The 24,931-nt window shown below is 40.2% G+C and overlaps 1 protein-coding gene across 2 annotated transcripts in view; it reads left to right on the plus strand.

Annotated features, from left to right (window-relative positions):
• Positions 1 to 24,931, plus strand: part of jade2 (jade family PHD finger 2) — a 157,321-nt gene that overhangs the window by 113,321 nt on the left and 19,069 nt on the right. For both annotated transcript variants that reach the window (XM_029519684.1, XM_029519683.1), the window contains exon 11: positions 20,495 to 20,612. In XM_029519684.1, coding sequence (XP_029375544.1) covers positions 20,495 to 20,612 — 118 coding nt within the window. The remainder of the gene's footprint in view (positions 1 to 20,494; positions 20,613 to 24,931) is intronic.

Here is a 24,931-nt window from a genome sequence, read left to right on the forward strand (position 1 = left end):
TATTAAAAAAGAGTTATAATATAAATAAATAATTAATAACTGCCAGATAAAGTAACTTGGGAATAGGATGCACAATTAAAGGGAAAAAAATCAAAGGCAATGACCACTTACTCCAAAAAGGTCAGACAACTGAGAAAATATGATATGAGATATGGGACAGGACGTTTCATTGCACAGGCAAGTGTGAAAAAGTTCACAAATACAGTCAGAAGTAATAAGCAAAAATCTTCAATCCTAACATCCCATGTAAATGTGTAAATGCTCCTGTACATCCTGCAAACTGCTGAGGAATCTGGCTGAATCCATATGCATTAGGTAAAGGCTCAAAAGATGCTTTACACCTTCAGATAGCCTCCACTGCTCTTTAAAATGCTTCTTAGCTTGACTGTGTAACACAGCCCTAAGGCCTAGAAGCTTACAGAGAGCTGCTTCTCTGGCTCCAGCGATGCCACAAGGTCACTGAGCTGTCTTCCAGGGCAAAAAGAGAAATCAGAAACACTTAATTATGCCAACTTCAATGAAAGTATGTGTATTTTGGCTCTATTGGTGGATAACTATTATTTTAACTAGTGAAAATAGCTAAGAGATTCACAAAAACAACTCACATGTTAAGTCTTAACAAAAGATTGGAGAAAGTTTCAGATTTTCAAAGTTGACGGATGATCATCCTTGTCCGGCGTAATTCAGAAATATGCAGGCAAGACTTTGAGTATATGAAATGTAATATTATCTGTCAAGCATGTCCCAGCCAATGCTTTTATAGCTTTTACACAGCTGATCTTTTTGATATTCGTTCAGTCTCTTGTCCTGAACTGTCTTCCAAAGGCTTTTTAACGTGCAGCAGCAGAGATCATAAAGTGGAACATACAAATCAGTGTCTCTTTACAGACACTGATTTCTTGGGGGAGGGTGGAAAATATTGCACAAAACCTCTTGTGGCTCCAGAGGGAGTTTGATAAATGTCCACAAGTGAAGTCACTGGAGTCAGAGTTGTTTGCGTTTACAAGTCTGAAAGGGAAAAACCTCTGGGGGTGGACAGTTGGAAAGAAATGAGCTGAACAGACTTATGTATCTCTGCTATAGGCTGCATTAGACAATACTAGCATAACACACCCAAATCACAGTTGCAGATGTTGTAGGGCATGACTAGTTTTTGTGTGTGTGCAATAGTTCCTTGTGAGTCTGACAGTGTAATGTGAGTGCAGTCCTCATTTCAGGTGCTGGCTTGTCACTCAGCAGGTACACCTCCTTGAGACTTCAAGACTGTGGTCAGTTGCTCTCGTCAAGTCACTTTTGGCAGACCACAGGGATGCCTCTGGCTGTCCCTATTGATTTAGCTGTGTCCTTCCTCATCTTTAACCTGTGGAGGAGTCTTATCTTCCACTCCTTAAACCACTGGCCCAGACTGTTTTGCCTGCACTTTTTCTCAATGTAGAACCATCGATTTTTAATGTAAGTGCTGATTCAGGACTTCTCTCTCCTGTAAGCTTATGATTCTTTACACAGAATAAGGCTGCAGTCCTTCCACCTACTCCTCATTGGTTTGATGAGCTACGAGATGCAAATTTAGAACCTCTGGTTGGTGAAAGGTAGAAAAATTACAGTTGGGTTTTGAAAGGAGTTTGTATTTCCTTTGTAGGTAATTGTTAGGTCCACAATTTGAAGGGTGACCTTTTACATTATACTATTACTCACGTCCTCCCTTAATGCATTTGCTGGAATATGTATCAGGTACATGTTCAGCACTTTTTCTTGAACTCTGGGAAACAGAGCTTCTGTGGACTGAAACCGTCCTCTTTTCTACCTTTATTTTTAGCGATTTCACTGACATTTTCCGCCTGGCTGCTGCAACCCAGCAGCCAGTCTTTTCCAACAAGAGCAAAAGGCCATGCCACACAGCCTTTTATCCCAACTAAATGACGTAGTAAGCCACCTTCAAGTGTGCCCCTCAATGGCTGCCATAAAGACTGCTCAATAGTAAAAACATTTAAAACGCATTTAAAAAGTGATTTCAACTGACTACTCACCTCCTATCACTCTGCCTCAAACATTTTTTGTCATCCCTTAACTGTTTTTTTGTTTTTTGTTTTTTTTATAACATCTTTGTCATGACAACATTCTGCCTTAGATAGAGAGTTTTAGTCACAGTTTTTCTCTTTTCATTCTTTCCTTTCCCTTTTAGTTTCATACACTACTACTACTAAACCTAGCTGCTTATGCCCAGGGGTTTTTGTACCAGCTAATGAAATAGAGACAACAGGGGATAGACAGGAACAACTACTAAACAACACATAGATTAGGGCTAGGCTTGAAAAAATAAGTAATAGAAAATATACTCTACGTAAGAGTGCAAAATATACAAAACTCAATAGACACATTGAACAGTAATTAAATCAAATGATGAAGAACTCTCAATCTCCCCAGGAACAGCCACAGTTGGTCTCTTCTAACTAATTATCCCCCAGATTCAGGACAGCTGGACCAACTGGCTCCTCTATCGCCTGTGCCACACCCCAAACTAGAAGGCAACATAAAGAGAACAAAGTAAATAAACAAGACAAACATATGTGCATTATGACTATGGGATGCAGGCAATGTGACTTGGGGGATACTTATTGTGGGTGCCACAGGGTGGCCATCACACAATTCAATTGCATCTTTTTTTCCTGATAAAATAACTTCGATATTCTTGTCTCACATACTCTCTTTTTCTCCTTCATCTCTCTATTTTTCTCTCTAACTCCTCCTCCTCTCTGCCTCTGTCTCTCTCTGGATATCCTCACCATCCCAGTGCCCGTCTGATATGAGTTCTGTTGGATGAAATAAATATGAGGCGGGAGAGGTATAAATATTTATAGCTGCTCTGGCTGTATAATTCTGCACGGCAGTGTGTTGTTGCACTCTGTGTGTGTGTGTGTGTGTGTGTGTGTGTGGGGGGCACGTGTGCATGCCTTTATACATATATGGGTGTGTGATGTGTTTTCAGAGTCTTGGCCAGTGCAGGTGTCAAGCCTACTACAGGAATAAATAATTCACACAAAGTAAAACCTTAAATGCACATCATTTTGATAAGGCAATAAGAGTACTGTGACAGCACACACATGCACAAAGACACACTTGCAGACGTACACCACCCGGCACTGGACATACGGGCCCTTACAGATGTAGAAAGGAATGCAGTTCATGCACATCCCTCCACACAGATATCTCACACACACCATATGATAAAGTCACTGATATGAAAACACGCTAATCCCTTTGTAAACATGTGTACTCGTGAAATTGAATGCACATATTCACACATTTTCTTAAGATTGCACACGACTTTAATACACAATTCAAATCAATCACAACAGCGTGCATAGGCCTAAAAATAAATCCATCCATAAACTAAACACAGTTACTGCGAAAAAATGTATTATTATACAATTATTATACAATGTAAACACGGCTGCTGTGTTTACATGCAGGTATATTTGTGTGGTTCACACGAACACCTGACTCTGTCTCTGGTTGTGCTCTCATGAATGTTATGTACCTTTGTGGCACACACATTAATGTACCAGTGAATATTTGCTCATGTCAGGCATCTCCATCTTGTCTCTCACAGTACACTCACACACTCCACTACAGGCTCACTACCTGCATTACACACAGATAAGGCTGCGTTAATAAGTAATGAGAGCGATAGTAGGGCCCCTCAGTTGACCCAAGATTTTAATATTTTACGTCAGGGTCTCTCAGATGGTACCAGCCAGCACACTGCTACAGCTCAACTGAAAAATCTCACTTCAGAGACCTCAATGGCAAGCACCACCCTCCAAGGCCCAATTTAATAACATCCTCAGAGCAGTCAACTCAAGCACTGCTTTGTTGAACTTTTGTTTTATCCTATATGTGCAACAGTTACAGCCTTTGTTCGAAATTTACAGACTAAAGACCCTCAGTGAAACTGTGAGTTTTAACCAGTGGGCCAATGAATACCTTTAGTTTTAAAATGCTATATTCCTATTTTAAAGCAATATGAATTATTTTCCTTTTTTAAAATCCCCATATTAGTTTGAAGTGCTTTTGTGGTCAATGAGAAGATTATATTGGTGTTTTTAACAACAAAAACCAGTACAATGTAGCTTTATATCTTTTCTTTTAGGTGTCTCTTTAGGTGCCAATCAAAAACGAGGCCCTGAGGCCCTTGTTTAATTGGCTGGTAGAGTATCACCCAATCTGAGTGATAGATTAGAGAGAGAGACAATTTCAGGTAAACCCTCAGAGGAGTCAAATCCCGCAAGGTTTGAAAATGAGTCAGGGTGGACAGGGCTTTGCTTTGACATCACAAAGTACATAAGTCCTGGTGGTTTGCTTCTAGGACTAAATTTCAAAAAATATACTGCAAGCCTTTGTGGACAATATAATAAATATAAATAAATATAATACAGTATTAATGACGAACCAACACCTGCTTTAATTTAGTAATACAGCCTAATATAATCTACTCAAACTTAATTTTCACATCAGTTTGGCACAAAGAAATCAGCTCTGCAGTTTTACTGGCCAGAGGTTCCTCATGCAACATTTCAGACTGTTTTCATAAAAACAGTCAGCTGCTGCCAGAAAAAGTAAACCTAAAGAGTAGGAGCAACAATATCTCCAGTGCATCAGTGAAATGTGTAGTGTCATGTTCGTTATTCCAACAAAAGCAAAAGAAACACAAGCATGGTATCGGATAATGTCAAGATAATTTTGAAGTTCACTTCATGGTGAAAACCAATCGAGGTGTTAACCACAGAGCAGAGAAACAGAGGGGGGATTTTGCAGATGTTTCGATGTGGCTGCTGTAGATTCTCTCAGCAGGCGCCCAGTCAGGTTTAGTGATGAGTATACTGATTTACTGTCAAGCAAAACAAAATGTCCACCGAAGGAAGTGGAAGTCTCAAAATGTCACCTTTCAGACAAATCGATTTAAGTTTGGTGTGTGTTTTTTGTGTGTATTTGTTTTCTTCCTCAGGGGAGTCCAATACTTAATTTGTTCTGAGTCTGTTTGTGTTACTCATTCAAATTTGGTGCAAAGTAAGATAATAATCTGCGACATGACTTTTTATCATTAGAGTCAACTGGATAGTGTCCAGTTGAAAGATTAAATAACTTTAATACCGAGGCAACACAGTTCAGGGATGTTATCGTGGCTGCTTAAAGTACATTTTAGGAGTTTTGCGAGCAGTTTTATGATCTGCCATGTAAACAGTCTCTCTCTAGTGGAGACAGTTGTTTTATGGCTGCAACAACAGGCATCTGTAAGATGGTTTACAGTTTTTATATTGGGAGCAGTTTTCATTGGGTGTGACTTGAGTTCGCTGAAGATGACAGATTGTAATCACAGTGTGTGCAGCAGAGCAGATTTTCAGTTTCAGTTGTCTTTTGTTTTATGCAGTACAAAAGCATAGAGACATTTGTGGTTTCCAGTGGCCTAGTTTTGAACGTTCGCATGTTTTCTGTGTCCTTGTTTCTGTTTTTTAATGTAGATGAAAGAAAGCAATGACCTTTTTGCCTTCCAGACAGTCTTTGTAGAAGTAACTGAAGTGTAAAAAAAAAAAAAAAAAAAAAAAGGTTGTCGTTGCCTTACTCCATGGTACAGTCTGATGCCATGGCCTTTTTTGTTAACACCTTCTCTACAAAATTGCTGCAGCATTTTTACAACTCATTAAGCACTTACCAAACTTGCGGCAGCCAGCCTGCTTTAAATTTGGTTCAGTAATTCTCTCATGACAGTCACTTACAAAACCTGGAATAATTCACAATTTTCTACTGTTGTCTGATCGGCAGTTTGAGTCTCATTTTATTTTCTCTCTGGCCCTGAGGGGGTAATATTACAAGATCTTTAAAAAAAAAACTGTGAGCATAAAAAAAAAAATATTCAATTTCAATTTTGAGAAGTTGCTATCCTTAGCCTTTGTTCTAAATTAAATGCACATTTAAGCACAATACTCTTATTGTGTGGAGTTTGTATTTTATCCCTGAGCCTCTCTGGGTTCCCTCTGGGACCTCTGGCTTCTTCTCGGAGGTCTAACACCAGTTTTAGACTCACATTGATGAGCGTAAATTGTCACTGGAATTATGAATGTGTGTGAAAGGTTTTTGTCTTAATATGTCGATCCTGTAATAGATCGGCAACCTGTATACGATGTACCCCATCCAGAATGGATAAACACAATCGATTATTGGTTTATGTACCTGAAGACACATTTTCAACATCACACTCCGGTATAACTTTATATTCAGTACAAAGCAAAACTTCCTTGGATCATTATCTGTTCAATTAAAATAATCAGTTTGTCAAGGGGAGCCTTCGTTCCAAATTCTCCCATCAGGTCATCTCATAAAGATTCTTTTGCTTGGATAATCTATCTATTTGAATCTATTTGAAATATCTGGTAACATGATAAAAGAGCACCAAAGGAGTTCATCAACTGAAAGTTAACTTTATCTCAGGTGAGAAGTCATGGGATGCTAAAAGAAGGAAAATATATTGAAACTAAAACAAGAGCTTTAATATGATGAAACGCTTAAGTTGTTTTTATTAACACAGTTGACCAAAGAAGCTGCCAACATGTCCACCCTGGCCAGCCTGAGCTGCTCTCTTTCAGCAGGAAGCTTGTCCTCAGTCTGTAAATCCAGAGTACAATAAATTGAAACTAATTGGAAGATTATAGTGAGCTGGCCCACCCTGTTAGTGCCCAAAATCCATCACTTCCCTAACCGAGTTTCACCATAGAGCTGTGAACACAATTTCACCAAGGTTCCCTGATGCTATAATTTTGTCCCAGCCACCCTCAAACCATTATGGAATAAAGTTTCCCTGCTGAGCACCCTGTAGCATCTGCAAACAAATTCTTCAGACCAACACTTACCCCTGGCTGGCCAGGCAATAAAACAAGGCCAATTAGGCTTTACTCCTTGCTGCATGAAGCCTTTCTCCTGCTGCTGAGAGTAATTCTAGTCTGAATCACTTCCTCTTTGAGTTCCCCCCTTGAAAAAAGGTGAGGATGCAAAGAGACCTCTTCTCACTAAGTTTCAGGCCCCGTTTTGTGCTTACGCCACGTTTATAAATGAGGCTGTTGATAACACGTGCACCGACTGACCAACAAAGCCACCCAGAGGTAAAGCATCAGGTATATGTGACAGACTCTGTGTTGACTATAAAAATCCCACCCAGGGCACATGCCTACCCTAATGTGTTTATGGCAAATTTAGCTCAACATTATTTAGTATTGTAAGCAGAGTGCTGTTGGCTGCCGATAGAAGACTATAGCCATGTTGTACATTACTGGGGATTCCTTAAGGAGCTGTGGCACAAAGGATTAGACATTTCCAAAGCTCAGACCAGTCTCTTCTTTAATCCTTTCAGGGCTTATGCATGCTGCAAGACAGCCGATCCATGCTGTCTGGATACATTGTCAAAAAAGATTTTGGAGACAATTTAATCCCCTCCCCACCCCCCAAATCCTGTTTTGTTTGCTGACATGAAACAGTTTGTCCAATAAAACCTCAAGTAATAAGGTTTTTCATAACTGAGATTTGATCTTTAAATATTTGCTATTAGACATGGTGATGGAGTGTACACTGCTTTTCTCACATTTTAATTAAAGTATGCCTGTATGTCTATGTGTGCGTGCTGTCTTCCTGTTTGTTGTTTTCTGTTTTCCCTCCTCAGTTTCTCTCCTCTTTATCACTACATGGACAGTGCATGAGGAAAATGTAGAAAGGGAGGAAGGTGGGAGATAAAAGGCAGGGGAAAGACAGAGGAGCTGTTGGAGAGGACAGGAGGAATGGAGAGGTGAAAGAAAACAGAAAGGATGTACATGGATAGTAGAGAGCTGGATGAAGGAGCATATCCAAGGTGGTTGGGGGGGGGGTGTGGATTTAAGGGTAAAAAGGAAGCTGGATGTGAGAAGAGTCATGCACATGGAAAGGAAAGAGGAGTATCTGATTGTAGGGGAATGGAAGGAGAGCTGGGGGAGTGGGTGGGGAGTGTTAGTGTCACAAGGTTTATTTGGAGTTTATTACTTTGGCAGAAAGCCAGACTACTTCCCTGTATTCCTTCAGCAGGTACATCAGTGTGTGTGTGTGTGTGTGTGTGTGTGCGCGCGTGTAATCTTATATGTGTCTAAATACGAACATGCACAAGAAAAAAAAAAAACTGTGAAGGGGCGGTTTCCATTTTCCATTATGCAACGGGAAGGAAATTTATATGAAAAACACAGACTAGGACCCATAGGTCTATTTAGATACATCTGAAGGAAACACACACACACACACACACACACACAAACAGCCAAAAGCTGAACATCTGAGCTCTTATTGGAGAATGATGTTGCCATGGATCCCAGGTGGGAGTGGCTACGATGTCAAAGACTGACTAGAAGGAGCTAATAAATCATGTAGTTTATATATGTGTTTGTCGAAGGGTTTGGAGGTGAAACTTCGGAGTGTGTGCTTGATTGTAATGCGCGCGTGTGTGTAGTGTTCATGCGTGCGTTAGTGCATGCATGTGTGTACATGTGTGTTTGTGGTGGGTGGGTGTGCTGTACATCAGGTAGGATTTCACTGAGCTTCAGTCTGCAGAATCCAGCTGCAGCAGCCTCCAATGTCTGCTTGTCTGACCCACTTTCTCCCCTTTCCTTCCTTCTCTCTTTCCTGTTAGCACCTTCTGTCCTTTTCTCTTTCTTACCAGGCCTGTCCTCCTTAAGCCTTTCCTTCTGTCCTTGTTTCCTTTTATCTGTTTAAATTCCCTCCAACCTTTTTCCTTCATCTCTCTGTCTTGTAATTTGGTAACATTCTTTCTGAAGATCTCAAAGAACAAGCCACATCATGTCATTGTCTTCTCTCTCTGCTCTCAGTTTTTTATGGTTTCATTGTCTGCCTGTCTCTCTGAATGTCTACCTGGTTTCTGGTTGACATGTGTTTGCCCACAGTATATCGATGCATATTCTATTCATGAGCTATCTGTCTTCTACCTTTAAACTTTTATCAAGTCAAGATCCAAATTCATTCTCACCTTCAGCTCCAGGTTCAGAAATATGTAGTCTTGCTGGTGCTGGGGGAACCATGCAATCATAAGTAACACATCCATAACCTATTTCAGGTTTCTACTCAGAATTTAAGAAGAAGCATCAAAATAGTTATCCAGGCTGATAGTAAATGTCACAAGTGACTGTAAATCTGTTGTTTTCAGTGACAGATATACATTTTCAGTTTTCCAGGTCGACAGCGATTGTAATTCCAGCAGTTTTTAGTGCTGTAAAATAGATGAGACCATCCAAATGTGGTTCCAAAGCTGACATACTAGCTCTGGACAGATAGTATACTGAACATTAACGCAACAGCAATCAAAAACTGCTCTGACACTCAGAGCCTGCAGATTACATTACAGAAGACTAAGGTGCACAAAAACCCCAAAGTGGTTACTGGTTACATGCAAATGTGGTTTTTAACTTGGCCATTTTTTATTATCATCTGGAAAACTAAAAAAAAAAAAAATTTGTTCATTTGGGACTATCCCGAGCCTCACTGTACCATGTAATCTGTGTCTAATAAGCAAATTTTCTTCTGCTTCCTCTTCTCCAGCATTGAACACAGGTGCTATTATTATGGTGAATCACATTTAATTTAATATTTTTTGTAACCAAGTCTAACTCTGTAGCAATAAGTGTTGTGTTTTATATTTCCAGCAGGACAGCCAGGACTGAAATAAACGCAAGAATGGCTGAGTAATAACTAAATTTCTTTCTGATATGCTGCAAAAACACAAAAGTCATAGAGAGTCAGTCAAATAAATAAATAAATAAACAGGACGTAAGATAGAAATTTAATATCACCCTTACGTTCAAGCTTGTTGAATCCAGATATTGCTTGTATTATCTTGTGGTTGCCCAGTCAGTTTACATGCTTATCCATTTTGGGTTGTGACCAGTAGTTAAAGAATCAAGATAATGCACCACTGGTCTCCACTGCGAATTGTGTTATTGCGCCGGCAGCTTCAGCACATGAAATGAAGTCACCTGCTGTTTTAGGGTCCTCCGAAGGGCACTACAGGGGGAAGGTAACAAATTCACACCAAGCTACTTTATCCTCCAGGTAGCTGATAACATTTTAAGGTCTTTGACATCCACAGCACTTATATTTGTTTTTCTCCTGCCAACATCTGCGGTCATGGCAGCTATTATTTCAGTCTGCAGCATTTTATCGTCCGTTTATGCTTCATGGACTTAAAGAGACTTTGGCAAATCAATGTAAGTTTATTTGGCGCCTTTCAAATACAAAAATTATTTAATGAGCCTTATACTCTATATGGCAGGAGAGAACATACTGAAATGAGGATTAGCATGAAATTACAATGAAATTAAGAATTACAGTAATCATGGACCTTAGCTTTGATAAAAAGTGGTGGTGGACAGACATTTTAAGCTTTCAGTGAGAGAACACGTCATTTCATATTAATCCAGTCAATGTAATTCACCAAACTAAACAGTGCTTTCAGGTCTGGAGGTTTTGAAATGCAGGAGCCGGTCGGAGATGTATTTTGGCCCTGAACCATTTTGTGCTTCACAAATAAAGAATAGTATTTAAAACCTAATCTTTTGACACGCAAGAAGCCAGAGCAGCAATTTGAGAACCAAGTTACTGTGTTGTGGTTTTACGCTGTGTTGGGAATCAGCTGCAGCTGTCTGATAGCTGTCTAATATCAGCCTCATAAAAGCCAGTAAGCCTTTTCTGGGTAGATATTAACTGACAGCTGATCTCTATATAATAATAGAAATATAATATAATAAAAGAATAGGTTAACATTTCAGAAATTCACTTCACACCACATGAGCATGTATGAAACCACAGGTTGTTTTCTGAAACGAAAAAAAAAAAAAGACAAAAAGTGTAATAAATGAGTTGGTAGGTCGATTTATTCTTGTTTTTCTAGAGCCAGGATACAAGTTTCCCCTATTTCCAGTCTTTATCGAGGCTGGCTGCAGACTGGAGCTTAATGTTTACTTTATAGACATGAGGGAGGTTGTCGTGTTACTCTAAAAAAGACAGGAGTGCAGAACTAATTCCTTCAGGTTGGCCATATTGTGGATGCTGAAAGATTGTATTTTAGTTTTATGTATAATCATATATTTTTGTTATTTATTGGTTTATTTATCTATTTATTGCAAAAGCTATTCCAGGATGGGAAATTAACTTCATGGTTATTCCAGTCATTTCCCTGAAAGTTTAATGAAAATAGAGAAATATTATTCCCTTTAGCTTTGAAGTGGCAAAGCAAATAGGAAACTTAATTTTTTAAAATACCACCGCCTTGACACACAGATGAGTCAAACCAAGCCCACGTTTGCGTCTGTCTTCTCTAACTGGCTCTCACTTTCTATCACATTATCAATAATCTGCTGAGGCATATTTATACTGTAGTCCCAATGTTTGTGTCATATGGCATCATTACTGGACTAGTAACTTGGCATGTCTTCGTCCAGCTGCATAGAATACTCATCTCATACTTGTTTGTCCAACCACCTCAATAAATCATGTTAGACATCTTTTTATTTTCACTCATAAATTGGTAATGTTGTGACAGATGAGGATTCTAAGTGTGGGGGTTATCTAACCGTCCCTGTAGGAACATGAAAAGGATTTATGAAGTGTTGCACAGGCCTCTTGCTTTGGCGGCGCATGTTGCTGTGTTGTTTTATTTCTTTCAGAGGATACACCACATCCTTATATTCTTTTTGGGGGGGAAATATTCTCTCAGTCAAAAATTTCTTGGACTGGTTTTGGTTTGATGGAAATGCATTTTTATTTTCAACCAAAAATTACTGAGGGGCAGTAGAAGCAGACTTAGAAACATCGGTATTAATTTTCTGTTGTCCCAATTTGGCCATTGACAAGCCAAATCCAATGTTCACTCTCCCTTTGCTCCATTTTTGGTGTCCACCAACAACTAAGAGAAATTGGTGGCTCTTAAACACCTAATGTTGCATGTCTACATGTCCTTTGATCTGAATATCAACAAATCATTCACAGCATTGTCTATACTGTTTACTTTATAATAAATAAAACAATTATGGCCGAAGAGATGAATACTCTGATATGAATCAGCCCCATAATCCCAGCAGCGTAAAAGATACATGAAACTTGTATGGGCAGCACAGTAAAGAGTCAGTTGCCTGTCTGGGCTGTCTGGACTCATGACAGGACCTTTTCTGTAACGAGCTGTCTGTATTTAAGTGTACATACCACTTTAATTATACCAGTTGGGATTGTCTTGTTAGTAATTAACCCAGGCTCTCCATACTGGGTTTGAGGTTATATTCGGCCAATTAAAGATCAATAATCCTGATCTTTAGCAGGCTGCCTCCTCACAGCTGCATCTGTATATTTCAGGGCCAATGGACAGTCGATGGAGCTCATTAGTAAACAGCACAGGTCTATAGTCAATACACTGGGAGCTGAGAGGGTCAAGTCAATATAGATCTGAGCTGGAAGTTAGTTGGAGAAGTGAAGAAAGAACGAGGCTGTTATCTCCTTTATTTGCTTCTTTCAACTCCTTTCCTCCATGACTGTGAAGTATAACTCACTGGTGAAATGAAAAACAAGCTATCATCTTTGTACCAATCAATGTTTTTTTGTCTCACCATCTTAACTGTCTATCTCTTTAGCTCTCCCTCCCTCTCGCACTCTCTGTTGGTATGTCTTCACAGCAATTTACTACGTGTCACTTAAATCAATGCCATGAAATCCATTTTCAGACAGTTACAGACACACAAACACAGCACCACACACACACACCTCTCAGAAAAAAACTTGTATATAAAAGATACATGTTCTTGATACATCAGTGACTTAAAACACTCAAATATCAAACATTTTTATTTTTGTTTGCCCATCAAAGGGTCAGCAGATAAGAGTTTCACTGGCTCATTGGTGTTGCTGACCTTTTGGAAAATAGGCTTAAAATTCATGCAATATTTGAATGGAAAAGTACAGAGTTTATCCCTCTATGTATCACTGTGACTTAGGGTACACACCGACACACACACACACACACACACAGACAAAGTGGTCAGCAGAGCCTTGGCTGTCATCAACCACTAATTACATCAACAGGTGTTTGGCAGGAGGGCACCATGCCCTTTGCATGCGTGTGTGTCTGTGTGTGTGGGAGAGAGAGCAATAGTCAGCAACTATTTGTGAATGCACATGTGCAGATTTGGGCTGTGTATGATAATATAAGTGTCTGTGTACATTAAATGTCACAGCAGGAGAGATATGGTGTGTGTGTGTGTGTGTGTGTGTGTGTAGCAGGGGGGATAATACCCACTAACGGAGAGAGGGAGGACAAGAGAGCCTCACAGTGTGAAGGTTGGCGAGATAGAGAGATGAGATGAGCGATATAGACAGTGTGTTATGAGAGGTGCTGGCTTTGCTCAGCACAGTTAATGCACTTGTAATGCTGATTATCTCCAGCATGTTGTGTCATGGCTGAATGAGAAAGAAGGGAGGTGAGTTCAATTGTCAAGGGATTAAGGGAGTCAAGAGGATGGATGAACCAGAGCCATAACTGGCAGATAGATGGATTGAGGGAGAAAAAGAGGACTCTTCCTGCTGCCTCCTGGTTTCTTGCATTTTATCATCTTTACTTGTAATTATTATTATTATTGTTGTTGTTGCTGTTATTATTATCATCAATGTATGTTTCTCAAGCAAGACTGGGTGATAATTCAATATCGGTACTTATATTGCAGTATAAAATATTTCAGTGATGCACAGAGCAATATCGCACTGAGCAAGCAATGAAAGTTTTTATGCCATCTTTTTTTGACGTCCACAGAACGTCTATACAAGGTTGAAATACGGTTGAAAAACTGTCTGTGTGGACGTCCTCTTGACGTCTTCAATGGACCAAATTTGAATATAATTTATATGTACAAAATTAGGCTATATAAAATATTGACCAAGTTAATATTATATTTGGTAAATTTAAAACCAATGAAAATGTTGAGCTGGAGTGCGTGTGCACATATGCACATGACCAAATGGTATTTGCAGCATGTCGTCAGAGATGACGTATTACTTTTGGATCTCTGAGGTAAGTAAGTAAAAGGCTCTTCACGATGAAAGTTATTAAACTTCACCACAAACCAGACCAAGCCTCTGTGTTGAAGAAGTAAGTCCAAGAACCGGATCTGAATAACTATGGAGGACACTGCATCACGAGGCCTGACCCCGGTTTGGAGACAAGGCAACCGAGAGTCCCATCAGATCACCTTTTTCCCCACAAAGGGGTTCTGAGCATTCATGTGAGGGAAAAGACCCCAAGTCCAGAGACTGCTGCACCCGAGCTGAGCTCCACACACCTGATGGAGACCTCTGATCCTTCCACCTCCAGCCCTGAAGAGTCCGTCCAGGCTGAGGAGGACAAACAGCAGCTCCAGCTGTTTGTCATACTTCTGTCACTTCAACTTTTCCAAAAGTGTTGCAGAGTTGCTGAAATCTGGACCAAGCATGATCTGGCTTCCTTCGCCCCAACAGTTAGTCCACCAGATGATCTGAGGACTGAGGAGGGTTTATGCACAGAAAAAACACTCTGAAGCTCATATGCAAGATTGTTATCAAAGACCTCAAGACCACGTACAGCAGCATGCTTAAACTGCTCCTCTCCGAGCAGCCAAGTGTTACGGCTGCCATCGTTCAGTCTCCAGGCCAACATCAGAGAGCTCTGTGCTAGTTTTCCAACCACAAAGAGCTGTGGTTGGTTCCAGAAACTCTGGCCCTTCTTATACAGCTGTGGTACTGCCAGTTTATGGGCCATCATGTTTCTTGTTGTGCTGTAATGGCCACACAGGGGCCACTGCTGGTCACTCTGGCCTCAGCATAAGACCAGGGTGACCAGCAGACGGTCTCTGTGTTGGCGTGGGTTTCTCCAAGCCCTCCGGTTCACACCAGGCGCACGGTTCCCCTACATAATCCAATTGCATAAATACATTTTTATCTTTCTATTTCACAAATTAAATCTACTTCCTCTGCAAACTGAGGAAAGCAAGTGCACCGGCCCCCATCATGACCACCTTCTACTGGGGCACCATAGAAAGCATCCTGACGAGCTGCATCACTGTCTGATCAGCAGTTGCACTGCAAACAACAAGAAGACCCTGCAGTGGATAGTGAATGCAGCCAGCAGGATCATCGATGTCCCACTCCCCTCCCTCACAAACCTGTACAGCACCCAGCTCGCTCGGAAAGTTGTCATTCCCACGGACCTCACTCACCCATCTCACCCCCGTTCAGTCTCCTTCCATCTGGGAGAAGGTACCGGAGTCTATGGGCCAACTCTACCAGACTGGGAAACAGCCTCATCCATCAGGGTGCTAAGGAGCTGAACTCCTTACCAGCACTCCCCCCGCCCCCAACAGTGCGATGAGAGGGACGAAGAAACGCGCACAGCTCTCACCTTCACTCATCTGTATTAAATGTGTTACACTCACACACAGTACAAATGAATTCAAACGTCTCTCTGAACACTCAGTCTCAGGTCCATAGTTATTCTTATACTGTCATGGTTTAAGTCGGTCTGGTTTTAGTTTCATGGTTTGAATTTACTTGGTCTTGGTTCTGTTCTGTTGCTGTTTGGTTTACTTTCGGGTTTTTCAACCTCCTGTTGATTGCGTTCCATGCTCCTATGTGGTTCACCTGTGTCTTGTTAAGTTGACTGTGTATTTAAGTCCTGTTTTCTGTTTTGTCCTGGTCAGATCCTTGTCGTTTTCAGCCTTGTCATCTTCTGCGTCATAGTCACAGCCATCCATGTTCACAGTTCCTGTTTTTGTCAATTAAAAAGATTACTTTTTCACCTTCAACCTGGTTCTCAGGCTCCTGCATTTGGGTACTCATTCCCACACTCCTGTACCCCCCCTTGTGACATATACACGCCTGCATAATGGAAATGACGTTTCTCATACACACACACTGTATTGGAAGTGCACATGTGTAAAAACTAAACAAAATAGGCTGTTTCAATTTAATGTAAGAGAGGATAAAATCGAACACACAGCGCTCAATTATTGACAATCATGTAGACATCCAGATGAGGTCGTAGTCTGACGTATAGATCTGATCCTGGACCGACTGGGCGTCGACCGAATATGGACTTGATCCGGCAGTCCAATAAACGTTGGGATGTTTGGTGGGAGTACACTCGCCTCCAACCTCATGTAGGATGGGAAAGGGAAGAGGCTACTGAATTTGGTCATAGTGGAGGTGTATGTTCTCTGAGTGTCTTTCTACATGTATATTATTAGAGGTTGACCTATATTTGCCATTTTGTAATATATCAGCACCGATTTAAAGTCAGGCACATCCACGGGCAGCCCGTTTTATTGGCGCAACGGAACATGCTACACATGCAGAATGCAGAAAGTTAGAATGCACTTTAGATGTTCTGTGTCAAGTGTCATATACAGTTTTATTAAACCAAACACAAATGTTGCTGGTTGCTAGTGTGTTTGCAGCACTGCTATTATTTATTTTTTAGATATTTGATATTTTTCAGTTTAATATATTTATTTATAAAGTTGGATTTATTTTACTTAAATGTATATTTAAATTTACACTTATGTTCCAAAAAACTTAAAAAAATTCTGATTGATAAATGTTCTAAAACTTAAGACATAAATGATTGACAGGTTTTTTTTTTTATGTTACCTGTTTTATATATTTAATACTTCATCGGTTTACTGATTTGTTTGGTTAACTTTATATAAATGATAATGTTGAGTTCAGAAATGTTGTGCTTCCATTTGTTATTATCAGTGTGACATTTTAGCATGCAAATAAAGTGGAAAACTGTATAAGAATCAAAATTAAACCTAATCTTCATTGTGACGCAAAGCTGGTGTTTTGCTTTGGTTTGACTGATACTGATACTGATCAGCGAGATACCGGATGTAATTGAGGCTTTCAAATGTTTTTTGTCAAAAACCAACACACATTTTCGGATTTGTGTCTGTGGGTTAATGTGTCTAAACGGGACAGATAAAAATTGAGCCATGCTGTGCTTGCTGATTCAGAGATGATAGTTGTTGCTCAGAATGAATTTATGCACTCAGACAAAGTTAGGGAAAGACAGAGGAATGAGAAGCCGGACCGAGGTACAGATGTGTGGATGAGATAAGAGTTTTCAGCACGCATCGAAGAATGGAGGATTAGACTGTGGAGGAAAGAATGACAAAGGAGAGAGCTGATAAAGGGCAGGAGGCTGTGACAGACAGAGGAGATAGAGTGAGAAAAGGTCAGGAGCTGTTTGTGCCAAGAGAAACACAAATTCGCTTTAGGTCACTCCATCACAGCTCATCCTCCTTTGAAACCTTTTGCAAAATTTTCTGCACGATGCATCACTTTCTACAAGCAGTGCATGTAATGAATGTAGAGATTAAATAATTGTAAAGTGAGTAAATGTAAGTCTGTGATTACACCCTTTCACATCCCAGTCAACCTTAGCCCTGAGATTGACTCAAATTTGTTTCCAGCAAAGCAACACAGTAAGAATGTGTTATTTGGTTCCTTTATTGTTTGAAGCTTGTAAATTGCTGCAATCATACATCTGTCAAAATAAAAATTAAAAACAAACTGGGAAGAGTGCAGCACCCACAAGTCACATAAATATATGATGAAAGTGGAAATTTAAGAAAAAGTAGAAGATTTTTATTGAACTCATACATCTGGTGAATTAGAAAAGTAAAATTCCACTAAATGACATTTAGCGTTGATGTTTCATCTCTGTTACATTGATTTGAATTCCATTCCACTGAAATAAAAAAGGAGAAAATGCTGCCCAGCTGTCTGAGTTTGTATGGGAGGGCAGGAAAGATGGATAAAATTTTTAGATAAAGGCTGGGTTCCAGAAATAAAGAGAAAGTAAATAAAAACAGCATGGTTCAACCAACCTGTTGTTTCACTCCTGATCCCACTTCTTTCTCATTGCCTTCCTTCCTCTTACCTCCCATCCTGTTCTCCAGTTCCGTGTCATGTGTCCAGACAGAGGTAGTTGTTTTTGTTAACAGAACTTACATGCACGCTACACGCACGCACACACACACACTCTGACACACAGTGTCCTAATCAAAGCCAGGCTCTGCACATTGTGTCCCAGTTGAGCAGCTATTTTTATCTGCGGCACTCTTACATGGATGGAATGGGTCATATAGGCCAGGCTGACGAATCCATCAAGACCAACAGATAATAAATGGCCAGTATTTAGGACCCCCCTCTACCAAACCCCATTACCAACACACCCAAAGATACACATTTACTGTAAACTGATGAAACAGATCTGTTACTGTCTTGTCATCAATGTAAACTCATGCAGCCTCTGCTCTCTTTATCTCACACTTGCCGACACACAAACACGCACAAAACATACACACGTGTGGTTAGAGACACATGATTCCTGATTTACCATCATAAAAGAAATCCAGCTGGCAAAAATCCAGTTTCTGGCTTATTAGTTTGAGATTCAAGTGCTCTGGCTTGAACCCAATTAGTTTCTTTTCCTTTTTCACTCTCTCTGGTTACTTTGCTGTCAAGAGTGTGTTGGAAAGGATGTGCAGTACATCCATATATATCCATCTTCACAATGCATCAACAATACATTGGAACAAAACACAACAAAGAAGATTAATTGCATCAGCTCAGGTTATTCTCCCTGACTAATGATAAAAAGCAGTGAGCATCAGGTCATGTGGCTTTTTTGGGCATGTTTAGTATCACTGTAAATGGCTTCCAGTAGAAATTGTCTGAGCTCCAGGGTCCCCATATCCAAACAATTATCATGTCTTGGCCCCCTCTGACACCCCACCCCACCTTTATGTGTGGCCATTTTGGAATCACTATAAATAGTCAAAAGCTTTACCCCCCACTGCTGTCATACTTATTTTGTACAACTTTGTTTTGATACGAGATAGAGCAGTGCTTCTACTTCTAATATTACAGTATCTCTCTCTCTGTTTGGTCATGCCTTACTCTTTCACCAACACTACCATTTTCCACCATATTGTTTTCTGTCTTACTCTAAGCCAACATGTGCGTTCACTCTCTTTCATCATTTTATATGTAGATAAAGGAATTTTGTTAGCAGTTAACAGAAACTGGAGCTGTCAGGGGATTGCACTGAAGCTTAGTATTTCTTCTGAATCTTATTTACCTGGTCTTCTGCACTGCCTGTCTCTCCCCCCTCCCTCTAGCTATACATTTATGTCTTTCTGCATTGTACTTGTTTGCTTCTCTTTGTTTTCCTTTATGTTACCAATTAAAAAGTGTTATGGACCGAAAGATGTTTAAGGGGATGAGGGAAGAAACAATAATGAAAAACCCAGGCAGAATAACAGCAGGGGAAACTAATTATGAATTCAGGACAAATATTTGTTCAAAAGGTAAACAAAAACAACTTAAAGCAAGCGTAAAGCTGAAAGCCACTAGAATAAACACAAAGAGTAGACTAAGTACCAACAAAGGGACAACTAAATCACTGCAGGCACCGCTGCCTCTGGGGGCCTGCTAAGTTCACACCCTGAACTTCACCATGATCACACACTGGCTCACTGAGAGGGGAGGAATGAAAGAGAGACCACAGCATTGTCCTCCTTCGTATAGCCTCCCACTCTTCGACAGATTAGTGACACCTGCCACACCTCCACTGCAGAGAAAGAAAACACACAAACAAGACAGCAGCGCACCCACACGACAATTAACAAAAGACACACACATTTACTGTGTTGTTGAAAATCCTTACGTCCCACACTGAACCTGCACATTGACGCATTCCTTCATCTCTCAGCTCTGTACTTCCTATCCACACACAGAGCCATATGATTGTCATATGGCAGTATGGTAGGAATGGAGGGCTCAGCTGCACTGTATGTCTGAATGGAAAACAACTCTGCAATCCATTTTATTGGCAGAAAAGAGAAAATCCCTTCTTGACTCTTACCTCTGATTACTGGATGCACAAAACCCTGATGATATATACTGCTGTGCTGATGAGTTTGACCACTGAATTTGACATCCTTTACACCCAACTTTGGTTTCTGGTGATATGATATGATAGCCTGCTGTCAAACTAATAACCATATTGTTATACTCCATGAGGAAGATAAATAGAATTTTGAGATTCAAAACCACAAGGAGATGAAATTTAGGAAAATTAGATGAAAACAGTGTTAGATGAGGTATGGAGAGCAGCAGGCTCAGCTGTGGGCAGCACTGGACTCCACTGTCCAATAAGATACAGCACATACACTACATATCCTAAAACACAGCAGGGAAATTTCTTTCACCATCACAGTCCCACTTATTTTTGTTATTTGTTTAATTGATGTTTGAGAGAAAGCTTCTTAACTAGACAAAATGTGTGAATGTGGAGTTTGTGCCTCAGTGGTAAGAGTCATGTCTTGTGCTTTAGGTGCGTAACCTGTGTTACATGGTGACACGGAGGGAGAAAATGAAACACACCCTGTGTGACCTCCAGGAGAAGATTTTCCACCTGCAGATACAACTTCTAGAAGAGGACATGGCTGGAGGTAAGAGCGAAAACATCTGTGGATTTATTTCTAATTCCAAACACGAATGTAAAAAAAAAAAAAAAAAAAAACCTTTCATCCACTCGAGCTTTATAGGCACAGCTGCCAACACACACATTGCCCATCGTCTAACCCCCCAACTCCCCAACAAAAAGCTTGAGTATATAAGTTTAGTACAGTTATATTCAAACCATTGTTGGCTGAGTGTAGTGGGTGGACAGTTTTAGAAATGGCCTGTCATCATTTTTGCACTGTAGGACACACTTGACACCTGCACAGCAGAGAAGACTGAAATAATAGCCCAGCCAGATATTGTGACACACACCATCCACATAAATGGAGCTCAATTTCCTATGCACTCTGCACGGACTACTGACCTTGATGCATTTCATGCAGCTGCTAAACGACAGTAATCAGAAGGGATGAAGTTAGATGGTTGACTTGATGCTGCTGTGTTGGCTTGATGTCTGCTCAAAATCGACTTTGTAATCTCAGTGGTGTGGAAGGTTAAGTGGAGTGCTTTCTTCGTATTTAATACTCATCTTGAATCATATTTAGTGAGCGGCACCACTAAACAACAAGGGTAAGGAGACAAGAATAGTCAACGCAAAGCTGGTGTTTTTTTAAATAAGCTTTTTAAAAGAGATGCACTGATTTTTTTTCTTTTCACTCCGAAACATTTATTTTATTTAGCTGAGACTTGGTTGTACTAAAATCTTCAAATGTCTAGAAGTAGACAAGCTGCTATTACTGCCATGGCACCTCAACATGCCTATAAGTCATTACAGGGCCAAGACTTCACTATCATTAACATGACAGATGAAAAGTGAAATCCTTTAAGCTACTGTGCCCAAAAAATAGTAATTGAGTTGTTATGACCTGAAAACCTGAAGTTAAACCTAAACAGCTGACTGTGACTGTGCTTTTATCAGCACAAAGAGGTGAAGAGTTTGTTGTGTTATTAGAATTTGTCTATGGCCGAGTGAAAACATTTGATTTCCATAGTCAGAGGGGAAAAAACGATGGCATCGTGGTCATAGTTCATGCAGCTACAAAATCCTACCACAATGCAGAGTGTCTCTTTTGCTGGGCAGCTGACAGACATGTCAGACGGATGCCAGAGTTGAGAGTATCAGAGCAGCCAACAGAACAAGGTCATGCAGTTTAGTGTTGAGCAGCCCTCTGTGTCTACTACCATCACAGTCAGTTTCGTAGTTTGGTCATTTAAAGATCGATTTATAAAGTTTGCAGCCCGCCACACCGTTCTTGCTCTTCTCTGTGTACTGAGTGGAGAGATCAGACTCCCTCTCAACTGATATATCAACCCATTGACTTTTAAAGGACAGCTTCAGTCAAGTCTAAGGGTAGAGAAAACAAAGACACTTGCACCCTGTCCCTCGCTTGAAATCACTTTATTGATTGCTTTTCAGACCTTTGACTGGTAAGCTGCCAGTCAAATGACACCAACCAACCTTTCCAATATGCTAAGAGATTTATGTTAATGAACAGACAGCAGACATTCCCACATTACACTGTTGATGACAGTGTTTAGTGTTTTATTTTTCTGCAAAGGCAGGAGATAAAAATCAGGACACTATTAAGTTTTTCATAATTAACAGTGCAACCTGCAGTCTGGAAGACATTAAGACATTAACAATGTTCTGTAGATTATCAGCAGATTTTATCTTGAACATATTTATCAGATGAATGAAGCAAGATCTAACAATTGCTTTCACTTGATCTTCCAAACAATGGTTGAAGTCAAATGATGCACAGAAGATTTTTAGTTTTGGTTTTACGTTGGTTGCCCAGATGTAATTGTGATAATGGTGAACTCTAGTTATGGAGTTGATGGTTAATAATGTTTGATAAAGAAGAGCTGTATTTGGCAAGGGTAACATTAAGGAACCATCTTAGCTCTTGTAGTCATGGCCTGCAGCTGTCAGACTGATGACAGTGATAGCTTGTTGTCATGGTAATGCCAGAGATATCTCGCTGGCATGGTAATGATAGTGAACTCTTGTGAGCCTGCTCCTGTGGCTGTGTGTGTGTCTGTTGTACTCATCATTGCAGAGAATGGCCACACAAAAATCTTTTTTCACCTTCTCTCTAACTCACTGTCTCACTATACTCACTATACACGCACGCACACACACACACAGTGCTCCTGACTCAGCAGACTGCTGCCATCAGGTACCAGGAGCTGAGCTGCTGGCACTAAACAGCCATATCTATTCACACTGCCACGGGAGTTAGATTAGAGAGGATAGTTGGTGCGTGCATGTGCGTGTGTGTGTGTGTGTGTGTGTGTGTGTGAGTGGCAGAGAGTGAAGGATGAGGTTGTCTGCTATAATGATTTGTTGTGTCCCTCACCTTGTATCTACCCCTTTCCTTTGCCTCTTTTATCTTTCTCTCTTATTTTCCACTGTCCATTCGTCTTTATCCTCCCCTGTAACCTATTTTCTCTTCCATCTGCGGCCGTCTCTTTGTCTGTCATTTGCAGTGTCCTCCGAAGGTTATATTTTCCTTTCCTCTTTCTCACTCCTTGGTTTTTCCATCCGACACCCTGTTTTTAGCCAGCCCATCGCTTGTCTTAGTTGGTTCTTCTTTTCTCCCTCTGGCCACACAAACTGATTTTGTCATACTATTTGACACTTAAGTGACACTAAATATAACTGAAAACATTGCCTGGAGTTTTCCAGACCTTACCGCAGCCCAGTGTTGTTCAGATTACAGTACAGTTATATTGGTCACAGTAGGATGGTAGAGTATGTGAAAGTAAATGCCAAACAGCCTAAGCTGGATATCTTGGATATCATATATCCATACACTTAAAAGGATGGATTTTTTTTCAAGGCAGCAGACAAGGGTTTTACAACACTGTAAAATCAGATTTTCAGAACCCTACAGATACCTGAAACACTTTTCTATTTCCCACTAGAAATATTAGCATGTAGAAAACACACATCTTTCCTTTAACCTGACTAAAAGAGAACCAGTAACTGTCCTAACCCTCTGTCCGCCTGTCTTTCCCTCACAGTAGTTCATTTGTCGTGTTCCACGCTGTCTGCCTGTCTGTCTTTCGTGTTTACCTGCATGTCTGCCATGTCAGGAGCTGCTCTCGTCATGCTTTGTGAATGCTTGCATATTACCAGCAGGGTGGACTGGCAGGCAGGCAGTATCCCTGTGGTCTCAAATACAGACAAGCTACACAGTGCTGAAAGTACAGAGAGTAAATGACATCTAGTATTATTCAGCAGCAAATAACATGACATAAATGGTAATCTAAGTAAACATTCAAGACAGTGTTTGAAAACCTCTACAAGACCTGAGATAGTCTTGTAGAGACCATCTCAGGATACCCAGAAAGGGGCAAGCGGTAGAAAATGAATGAATGACAACCACCAAACTTTTTCTCTGCCTAGAAAAACAAAACTCATCATTTTGGCATGTCCTTTTCCAACAGAGAAGCTGTCATTGCCTGTATTCTGGTCTCTCTTTTGAAGGGGTTTGACACTTTGATTTGAGTGTACTGTGAGAATGATGGCTACATTTTGTAATTACAGAAATTGATTTGATGACTAATTCAGAGCCACCTCTAATAATAGCCAGTCTAAGCTGCAGTAACAATCACATGAAAACTTTGGAAAGGAAAAATTTGTGCTTTTTGAACTTCACAATTAGTCAACTAGAACTGTTATGAGCAGCCATTTTGATTTTCAAGTTAAAAATGTCCTGAACATTTTCTTATGACAAAATTTGACCCGAGAAGCGGCCAGTAGCAATGAAAACGGGCTGAAGTTTCATTGATTCGGGTTTTCTCAATAAACAAGTGGAACAGAGCTGATAATGTGATCTGAAAACAGCACTGAGGGGACGCACTAATGCATTTTTCAACTTGGAACAAGTGGGACAGTTCAAGTGGGTTTGTATAATAGTATAACCTTTGCATAATAGCCCATAGCCCATCAGCAATGAACAAATTGTAATTTAGCCCTAAACAAAAGAACTAGATGGAAAGTTTAAATGGATTACTATAGTTAAACAAAGGGCAACATTCATGTCATTATTGTGGGGAAATCTCCATAATCTTGTCTTTAGAACCTAAAGTGTTTTAATGTCCAATGACAAACCGATATTTGGTTATTTGGATATTTTTTTATACATTTCCCCTTTATCACAGTAGTGGCAACTTTGTATTCAAACCCAGTTTCACTGTTCAGTTCATTTTTGTCCTGGTCTTTTTATAAATGTGGGATTGACAGGCATTCAATATGTTTCTGTATGGCTTTCCAACCAAAATCTTCTATACACACACC

This window comes from Echeneis naucrates, chromosome 14 (genome assembly GCF_900963305.1).
Source record: "Echeneis naucrates chromosome 14, fEcheNa1.1, whole genome shotgun sequence".
Classification (NCBI taxonomy): domain Eukaryota; kingdom Metazoa; phylum Chordata; class Actinopteri; order Carangiformes; family Echeneidae; genus Echeneis; species Echeneis naucrates.